General features: G+C 43.7%; 1 protein-coding gene across 1 annotated transcript in view; it reads left to right on the top strand.

The window, feature by feature from the left end:
• The window catches only part of VIRMA (vir like m6A methyltransferase associated), a 31,361-nt gene extending 4,438 nt beyond the window's left edge, over positions 1–26,923 (top strand). Inside the window, exons 4-24 of the mRNA XM_069957289.1 lie at positions 743–791; positions 1,728–1,902; positions 2,328–2,456; positions 2,798–3,067; positions 4,331–5,486; positions 6,906–7,397; positions 11,623–11,777; positions 11,979–12,061; positions 13,759–13,852; positions 14,154–14,698; positions 14,811–15,046; positions 16,395–16,644; positions 16,743–16,960; positions 19,105–19,237; positions 21,378–21,527; positions 21,725–21,885; positions 22,064–22,160; positions 22,271–22,434; positions 22,761–23,092; positions 23,659–23,799; positions 26,494–26,923. Coding sequence (XP_069813390.1) covers positions 743–791; positions 1,728–1,902; positions 2,328–2,456; positions 2,798–3,067; positions 4,331–5,486; positions 6,906–7,397; positions 11,623–11,777; positions 11,979–12,061; positions 13,759–13,852; positions 14,154–14,698; positions 14,811–15,046; positions 16,395–16,644; positions 16,743–16,960; positions 19,105–19,237; positions 21,378–21,527; positions 21,725–21,885; positions 22,064–22,160; positions 22,271–22,434; positions 22,761–23,092; positions 23,659–23,799; positions 26,494–26,654 — 5,191 coding nt within the window. The 3' untranslated portion in view covers positions 26,655–26,923. The remainder of the gene's footprint in view (positions 1–742; positions 792–1,727; positions 1,903–2,327; positions 2,457–2,797; positions 3,068–4,330; positions 5,487–6,905; positions 7,398–11,622; positions 11,778–11,978; positions 12,062–13,758; positions 13,853–14,153; positions 14,699–14,810; positions 15,047–16,394; positions 16,645–16,742; positions 16,961–19,104; positions 19,238–21,377; positions 21,528–21,724; positions 21,886–22,063; positions 22,161–22,270; positions 22,435–22,760; positions 23,093–23,658; positions 23,800–26,493) is intronic.
• Positions 26,924–27,363: the final 440 nt, after the last annotated feature.

Here is a 27,363-nt window from a genome sequence, read left to right on the forward strand (position 1 = left end):
AGTTTTCTTATCATTAGGGGCATATTCGACGTGATTGGTTCCCTTTAATGGATGTAAATCGTATGATGATTTTTCTTTTAAAGTGACTCTGTACCCACAATCTGACGACCCCCCCCCCGCCTCGCCTCGCCCCGCCCCGCCCCCAACCGCTTGTACCTTTGGATAGCTGCTTTTATTCCAAGATCTGTCCTGGGGTCCGTTCGGCAGGTGAGCCAGTTAATGTCATAAAAAAAACAACTTTTAATCTGGCAGCCCTGTGGCCAACGGCCGGGGCTTAGATTGTGTATGTATTAGGCTGGCACAACCTCTCTGTCCCTCCTCCCCGCCCTCCTCATCATTAGGAATGCTCCAGGCAGATTGCCTCCTATTCGTCAACTGTGTGAGCACGGCACATGGTCTGGATTGTTAAGGCACCTGTGTAGTTTTCACTGCAGAGGAATAGGAAAAATGGTGAAGAGGGTGGGGAGGAGGGACAGAGAGGGTGTGTTAGCCTAATGCATATACAAACTAAGCCACGGCCAAAGAGCACGGGGCTGCCAGTTTAAAAGTTGTTTTTTATGACTATAACTGCATCACCTGCCGAATGGACCACAGGACAAATCTTGGATTAAAAGCAGCTATCTGACGGTAGAAGTGGTTTGGGGGGGGACAGATTGTGGGTACAGAGTCGCTTTAAGTTGAAATTTTGACACATTTAGCTTGCTTATAGGTAATTTTTTTCGTATTTTTTTTCTCTTCCCAGCCTGGATTATGATGAGAATAGTTCAATCATCTTTCGGCCGAATGCAAAGGTAATAAAAAAAAAAAAGCTATACATAATAGTTGGAGTGAAGTGCGTCTATAGGTTGTCACTTTAGGCCAGTTTAAGGGGTATTAAAGGGGTAGTGCGGCGGTAAAGAATTATTCACAGACTAACACACATTACAAAGTTCTACAACTTTGTAATGTATGTTATGTCTGTGAATGGCCCCCTTCCCCGTGTCCCACCACCCCCACCCGTGTTCCCCGGAAGTGTGGTGCGCTATACTCACCTGTCATGTGCCGACACCGTCTCCGATCTTCAGCGAGTGACGTCTTCTTCGGGCGGACGGCGAACAGCTCCGACTGTCCCGAATGACGGCCGCCCTCTGCAGCGTCATCCGATGCTCAGCCACGATTGGCTGAGCATAACTGTGCTCAGCCAATCGCGGCTGAGCACAGTTGTGATGCGGCGGGGGGGCGGCAGCGACTCGGATCAGGTAATGTATAATGCACCACACTTCCGGGTACACGGGTGGGGGTGGTGGGACACGGGGAACGGGGCGATTCACAGACATAACATACATTACAAAGTTGTATAACTTTGTAATGTGTGTTATTCTGTGAATAATTTCTGAGCGCCGCACTACCCCTTTAACACCTTAGGCCAGGGGGTGTCAAAATTGAGGCCTTTCAGCTGTTGCGAAACAATACCCAGAAATTCCTGGGCAGCTTAGACTGTCCAGCCATGATGAGAACTGTAGTTTTGCAACAGCTGGAGGGCCAACATGCCTCAGGCTTTTGGGATCAGTCATAAGTTGCTAATAGTTGGGTGTTTTAATCCTGGTACCTGTACCTGGCACCTGTTTGTGAGTTTGGTTCTGATTCACAGCGGCCATCAGTGGCTTTTTTTACCATTGAAATTATTCTAATTCTAAATATTTCTCTTTGCTTTGCCCCTGACTGCATCTGTTGTGTTTTTGAGTCAGGTTAATACAGATGGGCTTGTGCTCAAGGGTTGGTACAATTGCCTGACCCTCGCTGTGTACGGATCAGTGGACAGAGTTATTCTCAGCCATGAACGAGACTCTCCTCCACCCCCTCCTCCACCGCCGCCGCCTCCTCAGCACCAGCAGATAGGGCTGAAAAGGAACACCAAGCACGGTAAGTGTGATTAGCTTTTCTACAAGCCAATTCAGAGACCATTTCATATATTTTGAGGGTTACCCTCTATGCTGGTGTTTCCCAAACTGTGGCGCTCCACCTTTTGTAAAACTACAATATTCAGCTGTCAGGGCATGAGGAGGGATGAAGTTCTGCAGCAGCTATAGAGTGACATTGGAAAACACTGCTCTATACTTACAGCTGACCAGCTTGTTCTTGGGATAGGTACTTTTATTGGGTCCCTGGTATCAATTTTTTTTTTTTTTTTTTTTAAAGCACATGACCCTCCCGCCCCTAATTTACTGCATACATTTAGCCTCTCGGATGGAGTTCTGGCCTGCTAATAACTATTGCCGCCTTTTCTCCGTTGCGTGCTTGTGGCTACATATTGGGCTCCTTAGGTTGCATTTGTCTTTATCCCTTAGTTGAAGAAGACAAAGAAGACCAGTACAATGGTAGTCCACCAAGACCGCAGCCAAGAGGGCCTAGAACTCCACCTGGCCCTCCACCTCCAGATGATGATGACGATGATGATGAGCCAATGCCAGCTGCAGGTAGACATCCGATGTTTCATTGGCAATAGCATCTTTAGCTTTATGTATGATCTTTGCCCTCTCCTGCATGAAAAAGGCTCTTAAATTTAGTGGTTAAGGATGGGCTGCTATTACTTTTCTATACATCGTGAAATGCATGGCTTATGCTTGCGCAGTAAATGAATACGGCGTCTTCTTATTCTGCAAATACGAATCAATGCTAACTCTTCTCCTTGGTGCCTCGCTTTATATGTGCTTTCGCAGAAAATATTGCAGATCTTAGAATGGTTTGGATTTTGTCTTTTTTTTTTTTTTTTCCTTTGATTTATATTTATTGCCTATTTATGTCCTTTTTATGTTAGGTGGAGAAAAGGAGGATGATCGAGAACAGAGGGAAGGTTACTTTGAGCCCATATCTCCCGATCGAGTATCTATTCACCCTGATGGCAATTATTCAGATGAAGACGAAGGAGATGATGATGCCCAGGATGATGGTGATGAAGATGATGAGGATGATGAAGATGATGACGACCTCAATCCGGATGAGGATGATGATGAGGACGATGTACAAACAGGGGACAGCATCGCTGATGAAGATGATGATGAAGAGGGCGACGAGGAAGAAATTGAAGGTGAGTTTGGTCTCTGTTACTTGAAATTACACCATACTCTTGCCGATATGTGAGCTGAAGTCTTAAGATGGCCGTGGGAATCAGGAGATCTCCAGTAATACTAGACAGATGGAAGATTTGAACAGGTTGTGTCATGAAGCTTTCATGTGAAGTGAAAACCAATTGCCAGTACTAATGGGACAGATCAGGAGACTGCAACGGAGTATGAGTGACTTCGCCTAGTGGATGCCCAAATGCAGGTCAAAACCAAGAGCAACATTGTATGAAAAAAACCAGGCACATGGGGGATTAGTGAGTCTATATCTCTTGAATAATTATCAGAAATACTTGGACATTTGAAATATGCTTTATTTAGCATAACGCATCAGTAAATAGTTTTTTTTGTTTGTTTTTTTTGTAACACCACGCACTTTAAAGGGAACCAATCAGGCTTATATGGTTCCCTGAACTGCTGTATACAGCTCCTGCAGCAGTCGGAGCACGTACCGGCCGAGGCTGCAGTAGTAGCTGTATACCCAAAAAAGGACTCTAATCCACTGGGCGCGTGACAGGCAGCGGTGGGGAAGTAGTCATCTGGGCGTCTCCCCGCCCGTATCTAGTCACCACGCTCTGCCTGTCAGCGCGCTCAGAGGGATGATCAAGAGGCAGAGAGGCCAGTAAAGAACCGCGGCTGCTGCAGTAGCTGTATACTGCAGTTCAGGGAACCATAGCAGCCCGATAGGGCTGATTGTTTCCCTTTAATATGTATAGCCACCTTTAGTCAGCTGTCCTGACATGTCTGTTTAATAAGTCCTAGTGTTCTCCATGACACTACAGTACTGGGACTTTGTTCCCACCTTTCTGCAGTCATTCTGTTATTCTTCCTGGAGGTTTATACCTAAACTGACAACAAGGTATTGCCTCCCTCCTGGTCTCTGTTTGTACATAGTCAGATACTGTCAGCACTGATTTATAGTGTCAGAGGAGGTGCGCTCCATTGACGAGAAGCGATAACGTACAATGTTTAGCTAATACGTTTTCTGAAAGAAGTACTGAGTAAAAGCACAATAGGTGCTCTATAGGAAGAGTGGAGTGCAGTTATTTAAGAAGACACTTGTCACGTATGACTCTGTTGCACTTAATAACCTATTAGATTCCAGCTCATTTTTTGTACACGTTGTGTGTATATATAAACAAATTTATCTCATTGTTTATTATGGTTATCTGCTTCAGTTTACCATCCTGTATCTTTCCTTATCTAACGTAAGCTTTTGTGGATTGCAGGGGATGATGGATATGAACAGATTTCGAGTGATGAAGACGGGATTGCGGACTTTGAACGGGAGGCATTTAAGTATCCAAGTTTTGACATTGACTACACACCAGAGGATTTAGCATCTGTACCCACTATGACTTATGATCCTTATGATCGAGACTTGGGTCCCCTTCTTTACTTTAGCTGTCCGTACAGAACTGCTTTTGAGAACGAAATTAGCAAGTTGAAGGACCAGGACCTTGACAAGGATACTTCTGGAGCTAGTGAGGTGTCGGTAAAGTTATTGGAACTTCTCGATCTCTATCAAGATGATAGAGGTGCAAAGTGGGTCACAGCGCTGGAAGAAGTACCTAGCTTAATAGTTAAAGGATTGAGTTTTCTCGAACTTAAAGAGCCCAGTCGAGACCATCTAAGCCAGTTGGTAGACTGGGCCATGCAAGCATTGGACTTACAGCTTGCTCTCCAACAACCAATTGCACTGAATGTCCGGCAGCTGAAAGCAGGTACTAAGCTGGTGTCAGCCTTGGCAGAGTGTGGCACTCGGGCTATGGATTCTCTATTGAAGGCAGATGTCATTGGCAAGCTATATGAACTCTTGTTTGCCGATCATGTGTCGTCATCCCTCAAACTAAATGCCTTTAAATCTCTGGACGGCATAATCAGCACAACCGAGGGAATGGATGCGTTTCTGAAGAATCCTTCCGATTCACAAGGGAAAAGTGCTTACCAGAGGCTACTGGAGCTGATCTTGATGGATCAGACAGTCAGGGTTTTCACAGCTTGCTCTGCCGTCCTTCAGAAGTGTCATTTTTATGAAATCCTTTCTGATGTAAAGAGAATGGCGGATCAGTTAGCCGACAGCACTCCTGCCCCACCTGCCACTGACAGCCGAGATCCTGATCAGGAAACGCCGGCCGCACCAGAGAGGCCGAGCCGGGACTATGACAGCGAGGTGGAGGTTCCCATGGATATGGATCATTTCTTGGAGTCTTTTAATATAAGTGAAGGAGACTTGGAGAAACTTCTTGGTTTTCTCAATGAGATTTTTCACCTTTTAGAGATTGCACCTCACACTATGATCCAGCCTCCTGTGAAGTCTTTCCCGACTTCTGCCAGAATTACTGGCCCCCCGGAACGAGATGACCCTTATCCTGTCCTGTATAGGTAAGGTTGTATGTTGTCACAGATTTGTGCTTTCTTAGAATGTGGTGCCCAATGGACCTGTATGATGATGATGATACACAGCAGCCCTCTTTGACAGCCATTGGTATGCTGAGAGTTGTAGTATTGCAACAGCTGGAGATTATGGCTATAGAGGCACTCTCCCCCCTGTTGTGAGCTGGAATTGGGAGACACTGTGATGCGCCCAGCTGAGCATTGCATAGAAAGCAGAACTATGGCCACCAAGTAATACAACATTCCCCATTGACTGTATTTGTAATGGCCAGGCACTAAATTGACAGTGTTTAGAGAGGTTGTCTTGATGTCTCATGGGTGGGCTGTCGATTTGGCTTCTAAATGTGGCTTGGCTCTTGTGGAAATCCAGTAGTATAAGTCCTGGTCATTGAAGTGTTAATTTTTGCAAAACTTTGCAAATGGGTGTATTAGCCAAAAAATGCATTTTTATCATGAAAAAGCAGTTTGAAGTTCTCCCCCCTGTCTTCGTGGTTCTCTTATGGAGAGGGGAGGGATTGAGGGAGATGAGGCACCAAAACAGGACAACAAACAGTTAATTTACAGCTACATCACTGGGCTATCTCCTCTGACAGTCAGCACTGACCTCTGAATACCGACTTTCACACAGGTCCCCCTGTGTAATCCTTTGTTCTCTGCTGCCGACTAATCTCCCTCCTCTCTCCTCCCCCATTCCCTCTCCATAGGCTACACAGGACTCGACTGATGTAAAAGAGTCGAGATTTCCTGATAATGAGCAGTGAATGAGAGAGAGGAAGGGAGGGGGGATTTCTGAAGGCAGATAATGGCATATTTGCCTAATAAACCCAATTACAAAGTTTCTTAAAACTATTGATTTCTGCAAAAAAAAAACAAAAAAAACACAGGGACACTTTAAAGATAACATGTCATTACTTTTATGCTGCTCGAACTATGAGTCATTGGGGTGTCCGCAGCGGGTTTTTCCAAGAGATCTGTTATAGATGGCAGGGAGATTCCATGCTGATTTGAGCAGCATGAAAGAGATGACTGAGAAAAAAAATAGTGTCACCAAGGTATATAGATTTGTAAATAACTTCTATTGGAAAATCTCTAGCCTTCCAGTACTTATCAGCTGCTGTATGCCCTACAGGAACCAATGTATTCTCTGAAGTCTGGCACAGTGCTCTCTGCTGCCACCTCGGTCCATGTCAGGAACTGTCCAGAGCAGTAGCAAATCCCCATAAAAATCCCCTCCTGCTCTGGACAGTTCCTGACATGGACAGGGGTGGCAGCAGAGAGCACTGTGTCAGACTGGGAAGCGTACTCCACTTCCTGCTGGACATCATATTAGTGTGGTGGGATATTAGAGTTTTAGGGGGCTTTATATAAAAGTTTTGTTTTCTAATGTTTCTTTCTTTCTTCTCCCAGGTATCTCCACAATCACCAGTTCCTGGAATCGGCTACTTTGTTTCTATCTTTACCAGGGACTTGTTCCCACCCCGGTATAGTTACGGCTATTAGGGAGACACTGCAGCTCCTGGCACAGTCTCAGAAAGGACTCCTGTTCCTTTTGTTTGAGAATGAAGCAACAAATCTGATTGCCAGAGCGCTCTGCCAGGCGTCCGAACAGGATCAGGATGACAATCTGCAGTCAGAGGGGAACAATGAAGACTCGTGTGCCCTGTGGCTTCTGCATGCCACCCAGGCTCTGCAATACATCTCTGAGCTCTTTCACCACTTTCAACATTGTACAGCCACAGAGGAGGCTGACCAGGCCAACCTGCTGGGCATACTGCACAACCTTTACCTAATCACCTTCAATCCCATCGGCAGGTCTGCGGTGGCTCATGTCTTTAGCCTTGACAAGAACCTGCAGTGCCTCATAACCTTAATGGAGATCTGCTCTAAGGAAGCCCTTGGGTAATATATTCAGTGTGGTTTTTTTTTTTTTTTGCTTTTAAGGTTCACCTATGGTTTATTTAGCACAAATTATTTGAATTAATCCAAACTTTTTCTTTCTTTTAATAAGTTGTAGTTAACCCCTTAAGGACCGGGCCTGAAATGACCTTAAGGACCGGGCCAATTGCCACTTTTGCGTTTTCGTTCTTTCCTCCTCGCCTTCTAAGACCCATTACGATTTTATTTATGTGAGGTCTTGTTTTTTTCAGGAACAGGTGTACTTTGTAATGGCATCTTTCAATCTGCCATAAAATTAATGACTGAGCCCCCAAAATATAATTTATGGGGTGAATTTGGGTCAAATAATGTTAATTCCGCAAATTTTGGGGGGCTTCCATGTTTAGGTAATGCACTTTACGGTAAAACTGACATTTTTCTTTATTCTATAGGTCAGTCTGAACACAGCGATATGCAGGTTTACTAGCTTTTCTAACGTTTTAATATTTCTATTAGCAGTAAAACTTTTTTTTGCAAATAGGTATATTTAAATTGGCCCTACAGAGACTCTTATAGCGCTTTTATTTTTTCACCTACGGAGTCATATGGGGCACGTTGACCGTAACCACCCCGAATTGCCAGTGACCCCCTCCAGATGGTGCGTAATCAGCCCCGATTGCCGTAACCCCCCAGATTGCCCGTAAACACCGCACGTTGCCTCTGACCACCGCACGTTGCCTCTAACCACCCCAAATTGCCAGTGACCCTGTCCAGATTGCCCGTAACCACGCCAGATTGCCTGTAACGACCCCAAATTACAGGTACCCCTCCCAGATTACCTATAAGCACTTCAGTTTATCCGTGACCACCGCACGTTGGCCGTGACCACCGCACGTTGGCCGTGACCACCGCACGTTGGCCGTGACCACCGCACGTTGGCCGTGACCACCGCACGTTGGCCGTGACCACCGCACGTTGGCCGTGACCACCGCACGTTGGCCGTGACCACCGCACGTTGGCCGTGACCACCGCACGTTGGCCGTGACCACCGCACGTTACCTGTAATCTCATTTTTTATTGTATTTTAGTAACTGCGCTATTCTAATAACCATTACTAGCTGCGGTTTTGATCCAGCAAATTGGCGCTCCCTTCCTTCTGAGCCCTGCTGTGTGCCCATACAGTGGTTTATGCCCACATATGGGGTACCGTTTTACTCAGAAGAAGCTGCGTTACAGATTTTGGGGTACGTTTTTTTTCTCCCATTCTCGTGAAATTAAGAAATTTTTAACTAAACAAACATATAATGGGAAAAATTCGAGTTTTTCATTTTTACTGTCTTATTTTGAATACTTTCCTCTAATACCTGTGGGGTCAAACCACTCACTGCACCCCAAGATGAATTCTTTCGGGGGTGTACTTTCCTAAATGGGGTGACTTTTGCTGGGGTTCTATTCTGTAGACATTACAGGGGCGCTGCAAACGCACCTGGCGCTCAGAAACTTTTTCGGAAAAATCTGTACTGAAAATGCTAATTGGCGCTCCTTCCCTTCTGAGCCCTGCTGGGTGCCCATACAGTGGTTTATGCCCACATATGGGGTACCGTTCTACTCAGGAGAACCTGCGTTACAGATTTGGGCATGCAGCTTCTTTCCTGTTCCTAGTGAAATTGAGAAATTTCAAACTAAACGAACATATTATTGGAAAAGTTCTAGTTTTTCAATTTTACTGTCTTATTTTGAATACTTTCCTCTAATACCTGTGAGGTCAAAATGGTCACCACACCCCAAGATCAATTCTTTGAGGGGTGTACTTTCCAAAATGGGGTGACTTTTGGGGGGGTTCTCTTCTGCGGACACTACAGGGGCTCTGCAAACGCACCTGGCGCTCAGAAACTTCTTCAGCAAAATCTGAACTGAAAATGCTAATTGGCGGTCCTTCCCTTCTGAGACCGGCTGTGTGCCCATACAGTGGTTTATGCCCCCATATGGGGTACCGTTGCACTCAAGAGAACCTGCGTTACAAATTTTGGGGTACTTTTTTTCTCCTGTTCCTTGTGAAATTGAGAAATTTCAAACTAAACGAACATATTATTGGAAGAATTCGTGTTTCGTGCTCTGCAAATGCACCTGGCGCTCAGAAACTTCTTCAGCAAAATCTGCATTAAAAAAAAGCTAATTGGCGGTCCTTTCCTTCTGAGCCCGGCTGTGTGCCCATACAGTGGTTTACGCCCACATCTGGGGTACCGTTGTATTCAGGAGAACCTGCGTTACAAATTTTGGCATGCTTTTTTTCTCATGTTCCTTTTGAAAATGAGAAACTTTAATCTAAACGTATATATTTGAAAATTTAAATTTTAGATTTTTTTTACGGCCTAATTGTGAATACTTTCCTCCAGCCCCTGTAGGGTTAAAATGCTCATTATACCCCTAGATTAATTCTTTAAGGTGTCTAGTTTCCAAAATGGGGTCACTTATGGGGGTTTCCAGTATACAAGCCTTCTAAATCCATTTAAAAAAGAACCAGTCCCTAAAAAAAATTAGTTTTGGAAATTTTCACAAAATGTGATAATTTGCTGATAAATTTCTAAGCCCCGTAACACCCTAAAAAAGTAAAATGTTTCCCAAATTATGCCAGAATAAAGAGGACATATTGGTAATGTGATTTAGTAACTAATTTATGTGCTATGACTTCCTTATTTAGAAGCAGAGAATTTCAGAAGTTCATAAAATGCAAAATTTTCAAATTTTTCATGATATTTTGATGTTTTTCACAAAAAATACACAAAGTAGTGACCAAATTTGCTACTAATATATAGTGTCATATGTGACGAAAAAACAATCTCTGGAGCCTGGTCATTAAGGCCAAAACAGGCTTTAGAGGCAAGGGGTTAATAGATTGGACGATTACGCACGTTACAGTATATTATATGCTAATTAACTTATTTTTATGTGTTTTATGTATAAAATGGAAAGGGGGGGTGATTTTCACTTTTATTGGGGGAGGGGCTATGGGGCATTTTGTAAAACATTTATTTTTATTTTTTTTACACTTTTATAGTTCCCTTAGGGAACTATCTTTTTCATACATTGGATCAGTAACACTGATCACTGCTATGCAATAGCATATCAGGGATCAGTGTTATCTGTGATCTTCTGATAGAGCCTGCCTGTGGCCTGTGGCAGACTCTCTACCAGAAGATCAGACTGCACGGAGGTAAGGAGCAGACCTCTGGCAGTCAGGCCATACGATCGGGACCCCCACAGACACGCTGCTGGGGTCCCGATCGGTAAGTGTCTGGAGATACGATCACGACGTTTAAGGGGTTAATGGTGGGCGGCTACGAGATTGCAGTCGTGAGCTTGCTACATAGCCCAGGACAGCGGCAGGGCGTACATTTACGCCCTCCTGCCTCGAGGCCCAGGCAGCGGGGACGTAATTGTACGCCCGCTGTCCTTAAGGGGTTAAAGGTAGTGGTTTGTTTAGGATCCTCCTCATGTGCTAATAATACAGGACAGGTCCTGCAGAGTGACCGCACATTGGGTTGAGGGGAGTATAATGTAATGCTTTGTTTCTCCTGTGGGGGCGCTGCAGAGAGACAGATAATGTCAGGTTTCCTCTATAAGTTTATTTAGGACCCCAGAGAATTTTAAAATTAGAGAAAACCTTTAAATCTGCAAATTCCAGTAGAATTTGACACAATCTGCGGTAGATTTCTTCTACACTTGTACCTAGATTCTTTGATGGTGTTTAGTCGGGTTCTAATTTTCTATGGTGTGGAGTCTGCCTCATTCGGGTTTTATAGCTGTCCTGGGAAGTAAATGGGTGCTGTCTTCATAATAAAAAAAGAATTTGTCACAGAGGTGTGAGAGTTCCTGCTCCTGCTTGTCTCGCTCCCAGTGCTGGTCCTGTCGTGGAGACCTGGAAATCGGCTCATCTGTGCACGCAATTTGCAAATGAGTGGAGATGAGTCCAATGGCCATAGGAAATCACTGCTCCTGTCATTTTCCTATGGCCATGTGGACTCGTCTTCACTCATTTGCATATAGAGCGAGCAGCTGAGCCGACGGCCAGACCTCCACGGCTGGACACGCAGGAGCCGGGTATGTATGCGGGGCCCTCTTTTTTTGGGGGGGGGGGGGGGGGGGGGAGGAATCTCTGACAAGTTCCCTTTTAAATGAGTTTCTATTTTTGCCTTACCTGCATATGTAATGTTTTTTGAGATGGACAAATATTGTTTCTGACCTTCAGTGACACAAAGTCCAAGAAGTCTGTGGCTTATAACTACGCGTGTCTGCTTGTGTTGCTGGTGGTGCAAACATCCAATGATGTTCAGATGCTTGAAACTCACTCCGCGCCTTTAATGAAGCTCTGCAAAGGGGATGAGAACAACGCCAAGCTACAGGGTAAGAGCTTATAGCCTGAGGTTCATGTCATCTATGAGGGCTGCTGGCTTTCATGCATGTGACATTCAGGGGACTTTGTAAAATCTTTCCTCATGAGTCCTTTTTGTTTGTAGGGAGTTTTGCAGTTGGCTATTTTCCTTAGATTTTCTTAGTATATTTATTGTAATTCAGGCTCCCTGATAGCAGATTTTTCTATTTCAGAGCTTGCAAAGTGGCTGGAGCCAGTGAAAAGTATTCGGTTTGAGATTAACTGTATTCCTGGCCTAATCGATTATATCAAACAGGTAAGTAATACGCCTCTCCAGGTGACAGGTGCTTGGATCTTTAATGTGCGGAGGTTTTTATTCAAGCCCAGTGAAGTACTGGATGTAGTCCATTAGTAAACTAACTTATGGTGCGTTTACATGAAACGATTATCGTTCAAATTTTCGCAATATAATGATTGCATTTGAGCGATAATCGGCTCGTGTAAACACAGCGAACGATCAAACGTCAAGCAAGAAATCATTCACAGCAATCTTTCAACATGTTCTCAAATCGCCGTTGGTAATTCGCAAAAAATTTGCAGATCGCTTCATGTAAACAGTCTTTCAAAGATTCACCCTGTGTGTGAGATGGGCTTAAGCGATCTTAACCGTTAGGCGACCCTGGGCGTACCCGTACGTCCAGGGCCGCCTCCATGTGTTCAGAGCGGGGCGTCCGATCGCTGTGCCCGCTAATACGGTAATCTTTTGCAGCTGTCGAAGTTGACAGCTGTATCTGATTACTTTATGCAGCCATTCCCTGGTGTCTAGTGGGGAGGATCGCTCCTCCGGGACTCCTCTTGTCCTGGAGGAGCGATCCACACATCTTACCCCGTCCGGGGCAGCAGCCGGAAGCAATCGATGTGCTCAATCTATCTGCATATCTATGCAGCATAGATCTGTATGAGAGATCAGTGCACTTATACTAAAGTCCCCAAGGGGGAATAACCCTAACCCCAAGGGGGAATAACCCTAACCCCAAGGGGGAATAACCCTAACCCCAGGGGGGCTTCTAGTAGAAGTGTAAAAGTACAAATAAGTGTTATTATTAATAAAAAGCCCCCTCCCCTAAGTTTGAATCACCCCCCTTTTCCCATGTTATTAATAAAAATAAACAAACAAACCTGTTTGCCATCGCCACGTCTGTAATCGCCCAAACGATTAATCACATTCCTGATCTCGCACAGTAAATGGCGTGAGCGCAAAAAATCCCAAAGTGCTAAATTGCGCATTTTTGGTGGCATCAAATCCAGAAAAATTGTAATAAAAAGCGATCAAAAAGTCGCATATGCGCAATCAAGGTACCAATAGAAAGAACACATCATGGCGCAAAAAATGACACCTCACGCAGCCCCATAGACCAAAGGATAAAAGCACTATAAGCCTGGGAATGGAGCAATTTTTAGGAACATATATTTGTTAACTATGGTTTGAATTTTTTACAGGCCATCAGATACAATGAAAGTTAAGGGTGAAAACGATCGCACTAACGATTTTTCTAACAATTTATTCGCCTAAACGCTGATCATTATAAAAACCAAATAATTTTTTCAAAATCGTTAAACGATCAGTTGAGCGAATTATCGCTTTGTGTAAACGGCCGATAAGAATTTCTTCCTCCAATTGGCTGCAGCTTGTCACCGCCATCTATACATTACCAAATTGTTATACAAACAAGTGCTGGTTTTTCATATAATATGACTTATGTAGCCTAAAGGCATCAAAGCTACAGAACAAAATAAAGATATATTGGTTTATTCCTACGTAAGAAAATGAAAGTAAATGCATGATTGCATGTGAAGTGATTGTATGAGACCAGAAAGTAAAAGGTTCTGAGCTGACAGTCTACAGCAACTCTGATATTTACCATGGAAAAATAGCTTTTTCAGTTGCTTGAACTAAATAACCAGTTTCTTTCTCGGCTTTCACTGACCTACCTAATGTGCGGTTATTTCTAGAACCTGGACAATCTTATGGCTCCGGAAGGTATGGGACTGCTGACTGCTCTGAGGGTTCTTTGCCACGTGGCTTGTCCACCTGCTCCTGTTGAAGGTAGGTATAGGCCTGTCCTTCTGTCCAAACAATTTTGCAATGCATTAACATCATAGAGAATTATTGTAAGGGAGAAAGTGGGATGTTGGGTTACAGATTATGGAATTCTGAAACATGAGAACTGCTGTCAGGACAGGTTTCCTGAAGAGAAGTCTGTACTAACAGGGAAGAGCTCTTTCTTCTCTATCCTAAGTACAGGTTTATTCTGTGACACTATTGAGGCATATGATATCACTATGGAATGTCATTGACCCTTGAGCCATATACAATATTTATATTCCTCTGTATTTTCCTATTGCAGGACAGCAGAAGGACCTGAAGTGGAATCTTGCCGTCATTCAGCTCTTCTCTGCTGAGGGACTTGACACCTTTATACGGATCCTTCAGAAAATGAACAGCATTCTCATCCAGCCATGGAGGCTGCACGTCAACCTTGGGACCACACTGTATAAAGCAGTAACCATCTCTTTGGCTCGCTGCACTCTGTCATTGCTCAAGACAATGCTCACAGAGCTCTTGAGAGGTGGCAGCTTTGAATTTAAAGACATGCGGGTGCCGTCCACTCTGGTCACGTTGCATATGCTGTTGTGTTCCATACCTCTTTCTGGAAGGCTTGACGGAGAGGAGCAGAAAATTCAGAGTGATATCATAGATATCCTCCTGACCTTTACACAAGGAGTCAATGAACAGCTGACTATCTCTGAGGAGACTCTGGCCAACAACACCTGGTCACTCATGCTTAAAGAGGTGCTTAGCTCTGTCCTAAAAGCACCCGAGGGCTTCTTCTCTGGACTTATTATTCTGTCAGAGCTTCTTCCCTTACCATTGCCAATGCAGACCACTCAGGTAAGTAGCTGGCACTTTGTGTGCTTTTTTTTTAATGGCAGATGGTCACAGGATTGGACAGCAAGTAGCGGCTATTCGTTCTAGAGCTTAAAGGTTTTGTGTTTTCTTTTAGGCTATTGAACCACAGGACATTGCGGTGGCGCTGAACACCAGGAAGCTGTGGAGCATGCACCTGCATGTACAGTCCAAGCTGCTGCAGGATATCATCAGGTCCTTCGCTGGGTCTTCGTGTCAGCCCCTCCAGCATATGGTCAGACGCATCTGTGTTCAGTTGTGTGACCTGGCCTCTCCCACCACTCTCTTAATTATGCGCACAGTCCTAGATCTTATTGTAGAAGACCTGCAGAGGTATGTCACAGATTTTTCCTTGTTGGTCCTAGTAGAGCACATGTATTTTAGCAATGCTACATATTGCAGACATGTACAAAATATTTGTCCAGTGAGTATTTCAGTGGTTAACTCGCATAGGTCCAATAAACATAAAGCATGAAATGAATGTTCACAGCTTATTTAATGATCAAAGTAGTGCTTGTACTGACTAGTTCATCAGTGGTGGTCTGACCTCTGGGACCCCCAAGGATGGAGATGGGCAGGCTCTTGTGCCCTGAGTAAATGGAGCAGCAGCACCCATGCTCAGTTATGGCTGCATTTATGCTCTGAACCTCCGAACCATTGGTGACCACTAAACTTGGCTATGTTTGAAGATCCAACAGTGTGTAAATTAACTGGAGGTCGAGCATGCACACTGCTCCTCCATTCTTTTGGGACACAAGTGACCTCTGTTCTCATTCTCTTAAAGTGTCACTTCTCTTAGTGTCATTTCTTTTTTTCTTTTCTTTTTTTTTTTTTGCAGAAATCAATAGTCCAGGCGATTTTAAGACACTTTGTAATTGGGTTTATTAGGCAAATATGCCATTATCTGCATGTAAAAAGCCCTTTCCCAGGTCCCCCCTCCTCTCCTTTCTGTCATCCACTGCTCAGAATCAGGAAATCTCGACAGTTTTTTTCATCAGTCGGATCTGTCTGGTCTATGAAGGGGGGAGGGGGGAGGAGAGAGATTAGCCGGCAGCAGAGAGCGAGAACAAAGGATAACACAGCAGGGGAGCTATTCACAGTGCTATTCAGTGGTCAGATAGGTCAGTGGTGACTGTCAGAGGAGAGAGCCCATGATGTGAATGTAAATTAACTCTTTGTTCTGTTTTGCTGCCTCTACTTTCTTCTCCATAGGAAAACCATAAAGACAGAGGGAGAGCTTCAAATTGCTTTTTCATAATAAAAATTCATTTTTTGGCTAATAAACCCAATTACAAAGTTTTTTTTTAAATCGCCTGTATTTTTGATTTCTGCAATAAAAATTTTAACGACAGTGACACTTTAAGCAGTGGGGGTCCCTGCAGTTGAACCCTGACCTATCTGCTAATTTTTTCCCTATCCTGTGCTCTCTACATAATGGGTTATGATGCGATTTCCAGTCACAGGGATGTTTTCAGTCTATAAGATGCTGCCACCATACAGCTGATGTTTCACAGACTAAACACAAGGGTGCAAGGGGCCTTGTTTGCCGACTATTACTCCTGCTTGAAAGTTATTTTCTAAGCTTCAACTGTATAATAACTTAAGACTTGTTGATAACCCTTTCTAGATCTGTGATATAGTTGTTGGATTTTGGAGATTAATGTGCTGTACGCTGTTTCAGTAACCCAGAAGACAAGGAGAAGCAGTGCACGGGTCAGACAGCTCGACTGCTCGCTCTTCTCGACTCTCTGGCTGCCCACAGAGCCTGTAAAGTAGCAATTTTACACCTTATAAATGGAGGAAAAGGCGATGAGCGATATACTGAAGTCTTCCAAGAGCTACTGACGTTAATAAAATCGGCAGGTGACAACGTCATCCACCAGCAATGTGCGGAGTATGCTGCCTCCATTGTTCAGTACCTCTGTGACCAGGTATTCTTTCAATTACTTCTCGTGAGCGCAGGCTTTTCTGTAATTGCTTCAGCCGCTGTAGTGATTTTTTTTTTTTTTTTTTTTAAATGAACTTTTAGGACATTGCTCTGATCATACCCACCTCAGGAGAAGCTTCAGCATCAGAAGCAGATCAGCTAACTAACTCCTTACCCAGCAAAGATCATCTTCCTTCCATCTGTGACTGCTTGATGGAAACCTTAGCTAATAGTGACAGCAGCTACACCACCCTCCTTACCTGTATCAGGACTATGATGTTCCTTTCGGAGCACGATTTTGGGTTCTTTCACTTGAAGAGGTAACAATGGAACCATAAATGGTTTTTATTCATGGGAATCTTTTTTTTATGGATTGAAGCGATAGATGACTTAAAGGGGTACGCCGTGCCGGGGGGTATTTTTGAGGATCGCCGTTCCGTCACGTCTCATGCGGCAGCTCTGACCAGGAAGAGGCCGCGGGACGGGAGTACCGGGCGACGCGATACCGGCGCTGGAACGGGGGAGGTAAGTGACCTCCGACTTCAATTTCCACCCCCTCCCCGGCGATCCTAAAAAATACCCCCCGGCCCGGAGTACCCCTTTAAACAAAGTAAAAAATGTCAATACAGCTATAACCCATGACCGCTCTTAAAATGTGGGACCACCTTCAAGGAATCAGAAATGAGGCCACATTACAAATAACTTTATTTAAAAGTATCTGTTTTTTGTGTTTACGGCTCCTATGCCAACGCATGTCTCTTCATGGTAACACTTTATACTCTGCATTGCCCGATCCTGTGATCACCTTTCTGCCTTCTATCCATGCTCTAATTCTTAGTTCTGCAGCGTCCCAGCTCCCAGCCAATTAGATGTAAACGGTGTAAAGAGCCAGAAACCCTTCTATAAACTTTATACTGACCTTGCCAGGTTACTGCCACTTGGCACCCATTGAAGTGAACAGGAGCTGAGATGCAGTAACACAGCGCAGCATTGTAGACTGTCTGCATAACTTTTGATGCTATGCTGTTTACATAATATTGATTTATGGAAGCTGTGTGTACTGGGTAAAACGGACAGCTCTTGTGGCTGTAACCAGAATGAGGGAGCAAGTGGCATTAAGACAGGCAGCAGCCCATGATGACATGATGGTGGTTTAGTTATGCCACATGTAGAAACAGGTTCTTTATTAAGAGACAGCACCGCTCTCCAGTTCAGGTGTGGTTTGTAATTGAGCTCAATTCACTTCAATGGAACAGAGTTACAAAACCTGCATCCAAACTAGGGACAAGAGTAGTGCTGTCTCTGAAAGAAAGTGGCCATGTTTTTGTAGCTCTGGATAACCTATTTAAAGGGTTTGGTTTTTTGTTCTTGTATTGTTTTTGTATTTAAAGACCGTCAAATTTTTTAAAATCTGTTTTGAGACCTGTTTTGTTTACCTGGCTGGTCTCCTGATCTGACGTGCCACACACAGTAGTACTACTACTGTGTTTGTGTATGAGTACTCTTGGGTTTTTAGCCTCTTGGCTAACAATACAGTGGTCCCTCAGTTCTCAAACTGCTTCGAACTCAGACAGTATTTTCAAGGAAAGTTTGCTTTGGTTCTCAAACACTTTTGGGGCCCCCAGTCTTGAAGAACGTTTTTACGAGCGTGAATGGTGGGATGTACTTGGTGAGTTTAGCTCTGGTGAGGCTTCACCTACAGTACAGTACGTCTTGTACTGTATAATACTGCTGGAGTGCATATATAGTACAGTAGTACATCTAGCGCACCGCCATCTCCCATACAGTACTGTATAAGGCTGCTGGAGTGCATATACAGTACAGTAGTAGTACAGGCAGTGCACCACCATCTCCCATACATTACAGTGCTGGGATGGGGGGGACACTATACAGTAAAGGACGAGAGAGGAGTTAGTGACTACTGTACTATAATTGCTGGTTCTGTTAAATGTTTGTTGTATATAATGTCCTGTACAGTATATAGTGCTGTACTGTGGAGATTACACTGGGCACTTATCAATGTAATATATGGATACTGTAGGTAATTATTGGTGGCTGCTGGAACCAATTAAACACATTTACATTATTTCCTATTGGAACACTCTGCTCGGTTCTCAAACTGACTTCCGGAACCAATTAAGTTTAAAAACCGAGGTACCACTGTAAATGTTTCCATTAAATAACAGCAAGCCATTATACTGATAAACTACTATTTCAAGCATGAGGCTCTTGCTTGCTGATAGTTGTAGTTTCACAGCAGCTGGAGAATAACGTGTTGGAGTTGTTTGTGCCCCACCAACCAGAAAGGCTGCTGCTAATATTGGTGCGAGTGCTGACACCTAGTGGTTAGTTTAAGAACTGCAATGTTTCCAGTTAAAAAAAACTTTTAATAGAATTTCTGTGGAATTTAGTTAATAGAATTGATGATATTTTGCAAGTCTTTTAATGCACATTTTTGCTTCAGCTCCCTCAGGAAAAACAACAATGCTCTCTTCCTACTCCTCAAGCGAATAATTTCTGGGTTTGGAAAGGACACCGGAGAGCTAGCCTCATCTTTCTTGGATTTCATGCGGCAGATACTAAATTCTGATCCATTGGCAAGTAAACCTTTTGCAGCTATTTATGCCCTTTCAGTGATGGTGAACTATATTGAAGTTTTGTTTTTTTTTAAGTAAATGTCTTGTTGCATTGAATAGTATAGAACATAGGGAGGTATAAATTCATGGAGTAGCTGTCTATTCCAAAACTGAGTAAAAGGGGAAGGAGAAGTGGAGCTTGATAAGTATAGTACACCTGATATTCTTATATTCCCCATTCTAAAGTGTTCTTCCCATTGTTTAAAGTTGTAACATATTATTAGGATATGTTGCCAGTTATTTTCCTCTTCATAATGGCACCCCATTCCTTTGTTCAGGGCACTGTAGCTGGTCTCATTCATTTTGGTTGGTTCCAGCATTTTACAATTCTTAGGTGTAAGGGTCCATTTACACAGATTATCTGCCAAAGATTTAAAGTGACACTTTCACCCCCTATTTGCATTTTGACTGCTCTCCACAGGTGTAAAGGGTAAATGTTACAGCTTTCATTACTTATTTTATATCACACCTCATGGTGCGTGTCCTGGTAAAAAGTGGTTTTTATCACCTGTGGATTGGTATATGTGGGCGGGGCCTCATCCCTAGCACCACTTACTGTACTGCATAGGCCCCACCCCCTCAGCAGCCATTGGAAGGGCCAGCCTAAAGCTCTAGGCCCCACCACCTAGATTGTCCCACACCAATGGCCAGTGAGGGGCGGGGCCTATGCAGCGGTGAAGTCACGGATGTGGCACAAAGGTCGCAAGGCCCCGCCCACATATACCAATCCACAGGTCATAAAAACAACTTTTTACCAGAACAAGCACCATGAGGTGTTATAAAAAATAAGTAATGAAAGCTGTAACATTTACCCTTTACACCTGTGCAGAGCAGTCAAAATGCCAAAAGAGGGTGACAGTGTCACTTTAAAGCCAAAGCCAGAAACAGGCTGTAAACAGAGATCGGGTCAAAAAGGAAAGCCTGAGATTTCTCCTCTTTTCAAATCCATTTCTGGCTTTGTCTTCAAATCTTTGGCAGATGATCTTTCTGTGTAAATGAACCCTTACTTAAAGTGACACTGTCACCTCCTTTTTGCATTCTGACATCTCTACACAGGTGTAAAGCGTAAATTTAGCGGTTTTCATACCTTATTTTATATCATACGTCATGATGCTTGTTCTTCAAGTAAAGTGTCCTTTTATCAACTGCAGATTGTATTAAGTGGACGTGGCCTTGCGGCATTAGCTCCACTTAGCCCCGCCCACAACGCCACAGTTGGCCGCGCCCCATCGTCGACCATTGGAACAGGCTGGCCAAAAGGTCTAGACCCCACCCCCTTTACGGCAGCCAACCAATGGACGTCAAGGGGCGGGGCCAACTGGACCAGTGTGGGCGGGGCTAAGTGGCGCTATTGCCACAATCTGCAGTTGATAAAAGGACACTTTTTACTTGAACAAGCACCATGACGTATGATATAAAATAAGGTATGAAAAATGCGAAATTTACCCTTTACACCTGTGTAGAGATGTCAGAATGCACAAAAGGGGGTGACAGTGTCACTTTAATCCTATTTCCCTGATCCCACTGGTAATGGATACCAGTAAATGAACATCAAGAGGAAAAGGCTCAGCAGCATCCAGGAAAACTGGATGCTGCTGAGTGTTCTCCTCTTGTGGTCCCTGTTACTTGGTTGTATTCAAGTTGGAGATTACTAATAGCCAGGGTTCACCATTGTGTTTGTAGCCGGAAACCAGGACTGGGTCCAAATCACAGAAGGTGCAAATCTTTTCTTGAAGATTTTGTCTGTCCCTCTCCTGGTTATGGCTAAAAATATTGACCGAATACTACATGTAAGCCTAACACAATGGGGGAGATTTATCAAACATGGTGTAAAGTGAAACTGGCTCAGTCGCCCCTAGTAACCAATCAGATTCCACCTCTCATTCCTCACAGACTCTTTGGAAAATGAAAGGTGGAATCTGATTGGTTGCTAGGGGCAACTGAGCCAGTTTTACTGTACGCCATGTTTGATAAATCTCCCCCAATGTGTCCAAACTCATAATTTTGGTTTCCGAAGCTTTTCACACAGGTGGACAACTAATGGATGAGTTTGCGTCACTTTTTTTATGCTCTGGTTTAACCCTTTGATTGTCATTGGCAGACATGTGGAGATGATGGAGGAATGATGGAAGTGGACGGTGCTCAGCAGTCAAAAACTCTTGGTCTCAGCCCAGGGGAGATGAAGCATCTGCTGCTCAACAAGGAAGACCCTGCACAGAACCTGCTACTGGATCTAGAGAAAGTTGTTCTGGTAGGTTTATGGTGCGTTCACACCTACAGGATCTGCAGCTGATTTTCTGCAGCAGATTTCATTTAAATAACTGAACACAGCATCAAATCTGCTGCAGATCCTGTAGGTGTGAACGCACCCTTAAGGAATTTTTTGCCCCTCTTCCAAATTTTTTTTAATGAGATCAGTGCTGATTGTGCTGATTTGTGTGTTTCCAGGAGCAGTCCAAAGAAGATGACAGTCTGGAGTCTTTACTGGACAATGTGTCTGGATTCCGGCAGATTCTTGAAACTACTAAGGAGCCGGTACCATTAAGTGAGCAAGATTTAGAGCCTGCTTTACCAGCCGGAGACTCCCTGCAGAACCTTTTCAATAACAGGTAACAGCCCAGGGGTTATAGATAGCCAGGCCAAGATGTTTTCATAGCAAAAAAGTTTACAGCTCATACATATATATTAGGAGTAGTGGGAGATATTAGGTTGTTGTGTGCTCTTTGTCTTATAGTCTGTGATTCTGGCACATGATGATCATTGCATCTTCTGTTTCTCGCCCTGCAGGACTGTCTATGTTATAGCAGATGTAATGGACGAGCAGCTGAAGACTTTCTCGTTTTCCCCCTTCCAGCCTGAAGAAGCAGATGTCGACCTAGACCTGGTATGTTCATTTCCCTTTTTACTATACCGTTTCAGCTGATTTATAATTCTCTTATTTGCAATGTCCTGTGCACACACACAAGCCATAATAGAAGGTCTATTTTATTGCAGATGAAAGTTGACTTAATTGACCTTTCTGCCAAATGTTGCAATGACTTTGACATAAAATCAGAACTGGAAAAATCCTTCTTGTTGGAGCCGTCATCTCCGGGTCGGACAAAAGCCTCTAAAGGTTTCAAACTGGGAAAACACAAACATGAGACGTTCATTACTAGGTGGGTACCTGACACGTACGTGTTTGTGTGTGTGTGTGTGTGTGTCTATATATATATATATATATATATATATATATATATATATATATATATATATATATATATATATATTATTATTATTTATTATATACACAATGGACTGCAGTGTTAATTGCATTCATTAATGCGGGGAGTGGTGACATCAACAAAGGAACATGATGTGGAAAATATAGTAATAACGCAATAAAACAGACTTTTCTGTAGGCGTAGGAGATGGCCTCTGGCTGGTGCGGCCTGTTCTTTTTATTGGTTGTCTGAATTGTTGTCCCGTTTTCCTTTTTTCATAGTGGAAAGTCTGAGTACATTGAACCAGCCAAAAGAGCCCACTTTGTGCCTCCACCACGTGGGAGGGGCAGAGGCGGCTTTGGACAGGGAATGCGACCCCACGATCTCTTTAGGCAGAGGAAACAGAACACAAGCCGCCCTCCTTCCATGCACGTGGATGACTTTGTGGCTGCTGAGCGTAAAGAAGTCGTCCCCCAAGTTGGAATACCTCAACCTAAGAGACCTCCAAAAGTTACCCAGAAGGTTTCCACCCGTGGTGGATTTCCAGGAAACCGTGGTGGCAGAGGGGCATTTCATAGCCAGAGCAGATTCTTCACTCCTCCTGCTCCTAAAGGTCAGCTCCAACTATTGAATCATCCTATTAACCTAATTTGATTGTTTCAACATGGATTTGAATTTACAAAGAGTTGTTGACCCACTGTGACATCTTGCTGTGCATTGGACCAAAGGGACATGTGTTGTGCAACTTTATTGAAATGTTTTACAATCGCACAGGTTTGAGATCTTAAAGGGGTTATCCAACCTTACAAAATCATTGGCCTATCCTTAGAATAGGCCGTCAGTATTCAATTGGTGGGGTCTGACTTCTGGCATTTCCTCTAATCAGGTGAGGAAAGAGGCTTTCAATTTTATAAGGCTGGATAAGCCCTTTAAGCCACCTAAAAAAAAGATGTAAAAGCAAAGGCAACCTATCAGAAAGCAGCTTTAGAACATTGCAATGTAGCCCCATATAATATAATATATATATATATATATATATATATATATATATATATATATATATATATATATATATATATATATATATATATATAAAATGCTGTAATATTGGAAAGGCCATCTGCATTCCTTTGCCCTAGCCTAACTTCTCTGTTGCTGTCTTGTTTTCTTTTTGTTTAGTTAACTACAGTCGTCGTGAGGGTGTTCGTCTCCTAAACTGGACTGCTCAGGCCGTCCCACGAGGAACCTATGTGGAAAGCAGAGGAGCTCAAAGCAACTTTGATAGGGGACCCTTGCCATCTCTTAGGCAAAGTTCTGCAGGTTAGTAACCACTCTTTTTGTCTGCAGATGTCACATACTCCTTTTTCCTATTCCATTTAAGTGTTTCAATGTGATTTCTGCCCTTGACTGTTGTAAGTAAATTAACCTGAGATGTTAACAGTAACAACTAGTACTTAAGGACAGAACAGATTTTTGCTTTTGCGCCTTTTTGTTTATTCCTCCTAGTGTTTAAAAGGCCATAGCACTTGTATTGTCTCACCTACAGACTCATATGCGGTCTTACTTTTTTGTGGCACAAATTGTACTTTGTATATATAAAATATAAATGTAAAAAATAGATATAGATATAATTATTATAAATTCCATTTTGTCTTTACACAGTTTGCCCTGTGGTAAAATAGACATTATAATCATCAAGTCAGTAGGATTACAACGATTTATAAAACTTCAGATTTATTTTACTATTTTGCTGTTTTATTTTACTATTTCAAAAAATGTAAAACCATTTTTCTCTATTAGTATTCTTATAACGCTTTTATTTTTTGATCTATGGAGCTTTTAGAGGTGTAAGTTTTTGCGCCATGACCTGTAGTTTTTATTGGTAGCTTACCTGCATATATTCAACTTTTTGATGAGTTTTTATTCAATTTTTTTCTGGAAACATTTTTGCTCTTTGGTGGATATTTGCGGTTACGCCATTTACCTTGTGACATCAGAAATGTAGTAATTTAATAGTTCGAGCAATTTTGCACAAGGTGATACGAAGTACAGTATGTTAAAAAAAATATAAATATATATATATATATATATATATATATATATATATATATATAACATACATACATACAGTGTTACCTTGGTTTAAGAGTAACTTGCTTTAAGGTTACAAACCCATTTGCCGAATCTGCAGCGAGTCTCCTTGCTGCGTTTTTGCAGCGAGACTCGCTGCAGATCCTGGCCCTATACTTTCAATAGCAGAGAAACTCGCAGCAGGGATGTACATCCCTGCTGCGATTTTGTCTGCAGCCCGCCCCATTAACCCCCCGGCCGCCGGACATTATACATTACCGGGTCCCCGTTCCTGCTTGCTTCAGGGGGCTCCCGGTGTCTTCACGGCCCGCCCGGCCAATCAGTGCACTGCGGCGGGGCAGCGCACTGATTGGCCGGGCGGAACGTGCCGGGAGCCGCCGAGGAAGCAGGAGCGGGGACCTGGTAATGTATATACAGCCCCCGGCCGCACGATCGCCCCCAGCCCCCGGCCGCACGATCGCCCCCAGCTGGGGGCGATCGTGAGGTCGGGGGCTGCAGGGCTGCGGGCGATCGTGAGGCCGGGGGCTGCGGGCGATCGTGCGGCCGGGGGCGATATACATTACCTGATCCCGGCTCCAGCTTGCTTCAGCGGCTCCCGGCACGTTCCGCCCGGCAAATCAGTGCGCTGCCCTGCCGCAGCGCACTGATTGGCCGGGCGGGCCGTGAAGACACCGGGAGCCCCGAAGCAAGCAGGAACGAGGACCCGGTAATGTATAATGTCCGGCGGCCGGGGGGTTAATGGGGCGGGCTGCAGACAAAATCGCAGCAGGGATGTACATCCCTGCTGCGAGTTTCTCTGCTATTGAAAGTATAGGGCCAGGATCTGCAGCGAGTCTCGCTGCAAAAACGCAGCAAGGAGACTCGCTGCAGATCCGGCAAGTGGGTTTGTAACCTAAGAGCGTTTTGGTTTAAGAGCTCAGAGTTTTTAAAAATTGTGACTTGGTTTAAGAGCATTGATTTGGTTTAAGAGCTCCCTGGACTGGGTGGGAGCGCAAATGGGGGAGGGGCATGGTCTGCATAGCGGGGTCTACAGCACTGTACTCCGACCCAGGAAGTCTTCCTCACCTTCCAAATCATAGCAGATCCACTCCAGGCTGGGGCTTACATCAGGGGACAGGACTGTGAGGTGTAATCTCTTCATAGCGGTAAGCCCTCTCTCTCTGGACAGAGAGTGCTGTTATACTGTGCTCACATCTGTCCTGCTCATTCCTTCATGCTCCCTGCAGTCTCTGTCAGCCCTTGTGTTTCCCATCCTCCTCATCACTGTACAGTAACTTATAATATCACATATTCTGCTGTTTCTGAATGTTTGTTGTTTGTTATTAGATTTACCTGTTGTTCAGAATAATAAATCATTATTTTTGGGGTGTGGAACCAATTGTTTGCATTTCTATGATTTCTTATGGGAGATTCTGCTTTGGTTTAAGAGCGGATTTGGATTACAAGCACGGTCCCAGAACGAATTATGCTCGTAATCCAAAGCACCACTATATATATATATATATATATATATATATATATATATATATATATATATATATATATATATATATATATATTAATATATATAATGAAAAGTGTTACTTTTACCCTTACATGTGCCTTGCGTGTTAATTAGAGATGAGCGAACCTGGAGCATGCTCGAGTCCATCCGAATCCGAACTTTCGGCATTTGATTAGCGGTGGCTGCTGAAGTTGGATAAAGCCCTAAGGCTATGTGGAAATCATGGATATAGTCATTGGATGTATCCATGTTTTCCAGACAACCTTAGAGCTTTATCAAAAGTTCAGCAGCCCCAGCTAATCAAATGCCAAACGTTCGGGTTCGGATCGACTCAAACCCGAACCCGGTTCGCTCATCTCTAGTGTTTATCCTCCTTTTTGCATCATTACACTGATCATTATTTTTCCTTTTTTCTTCAGGATACCGTCCAAACCCTCGTGAACGAGCTGCCAGGGGCCGCGGTGGTGGTGGTCTTGGACCATCCTGGACTACAGCTGCAGGCGGTGGAAATGCTTCACGTGGAAAATTCCTTGGAGGCAATGGCAGCAGAGGACGTCATGTTCGTTCCTTCACCAGATAGGAGGAACACTTCTGGACATGTTATATATGTGAATATTTTGGGAGATGTTATAAAGCGACACAGCACTGAAGGACCAATGGACAGCGAGGTGTGATATGGCCGCACCATCCAATATTGGGCCTGATAGTTAATGTATTTTGATACACATGTTCCTAGTCAAAGTGCAAAACTGTTTATTTTTATGTACAGTATAGTAATTTTTTCTGTGTTTGTCTTATTTCTTTGGTTCATTTTTTTTTTTTTATAATAAAATAACAGGCGATGCTATAGTTATTGAGCATGTACTCCTTCTGTATACACTGCCTTATTCAGTATATAAGCATTTACCCTCCTTGGGTGTTTGGAAAATGGATGTTCGCAGTGGATGTAGTGAGCTGGTTGTGTAAAATCACTTGGATGTTTGGATAAATACTCAACCCTTCCAGTCGTCCATGTTACCACCATTATCAGTCTTATGAATTTGTACACTTGGCTGGGTCCTTCCCAGAGGGATATCTGGCTAGCCCTCTGTTTCCATACTCTTAAATGAGGCTCCACAAACTCTTTGCATATTCATGTTTCCCAGGAGGATTTCACTGCATTGAGTGCTTTAACCAACAGCCAGCAGTGTTATTGTTTGTCTGGTCTCTCTGAGATCAGTGATTTGTTTCTCTTATGGCTTTACTAGGCATTGCTCCCACCTAGCCAGAATCCTGCTCCACACTGACAC

This window comes from Dendropsophus ebraccatus, chromosome 2 (assembly GCF_027789765.1).
Source record: "Dendropsophus ebraccatus isolate aDenEbr1 chromosome 2, aDenEbr1.pat, whole genome shotgun sequence".
Classification (NCBI taxonomy): Eukaryota; Metazoa; Chordata; class Amphibia; order Anura; family Hylidae; genus Dendropsophus; species Dendropsophus ebraccatus.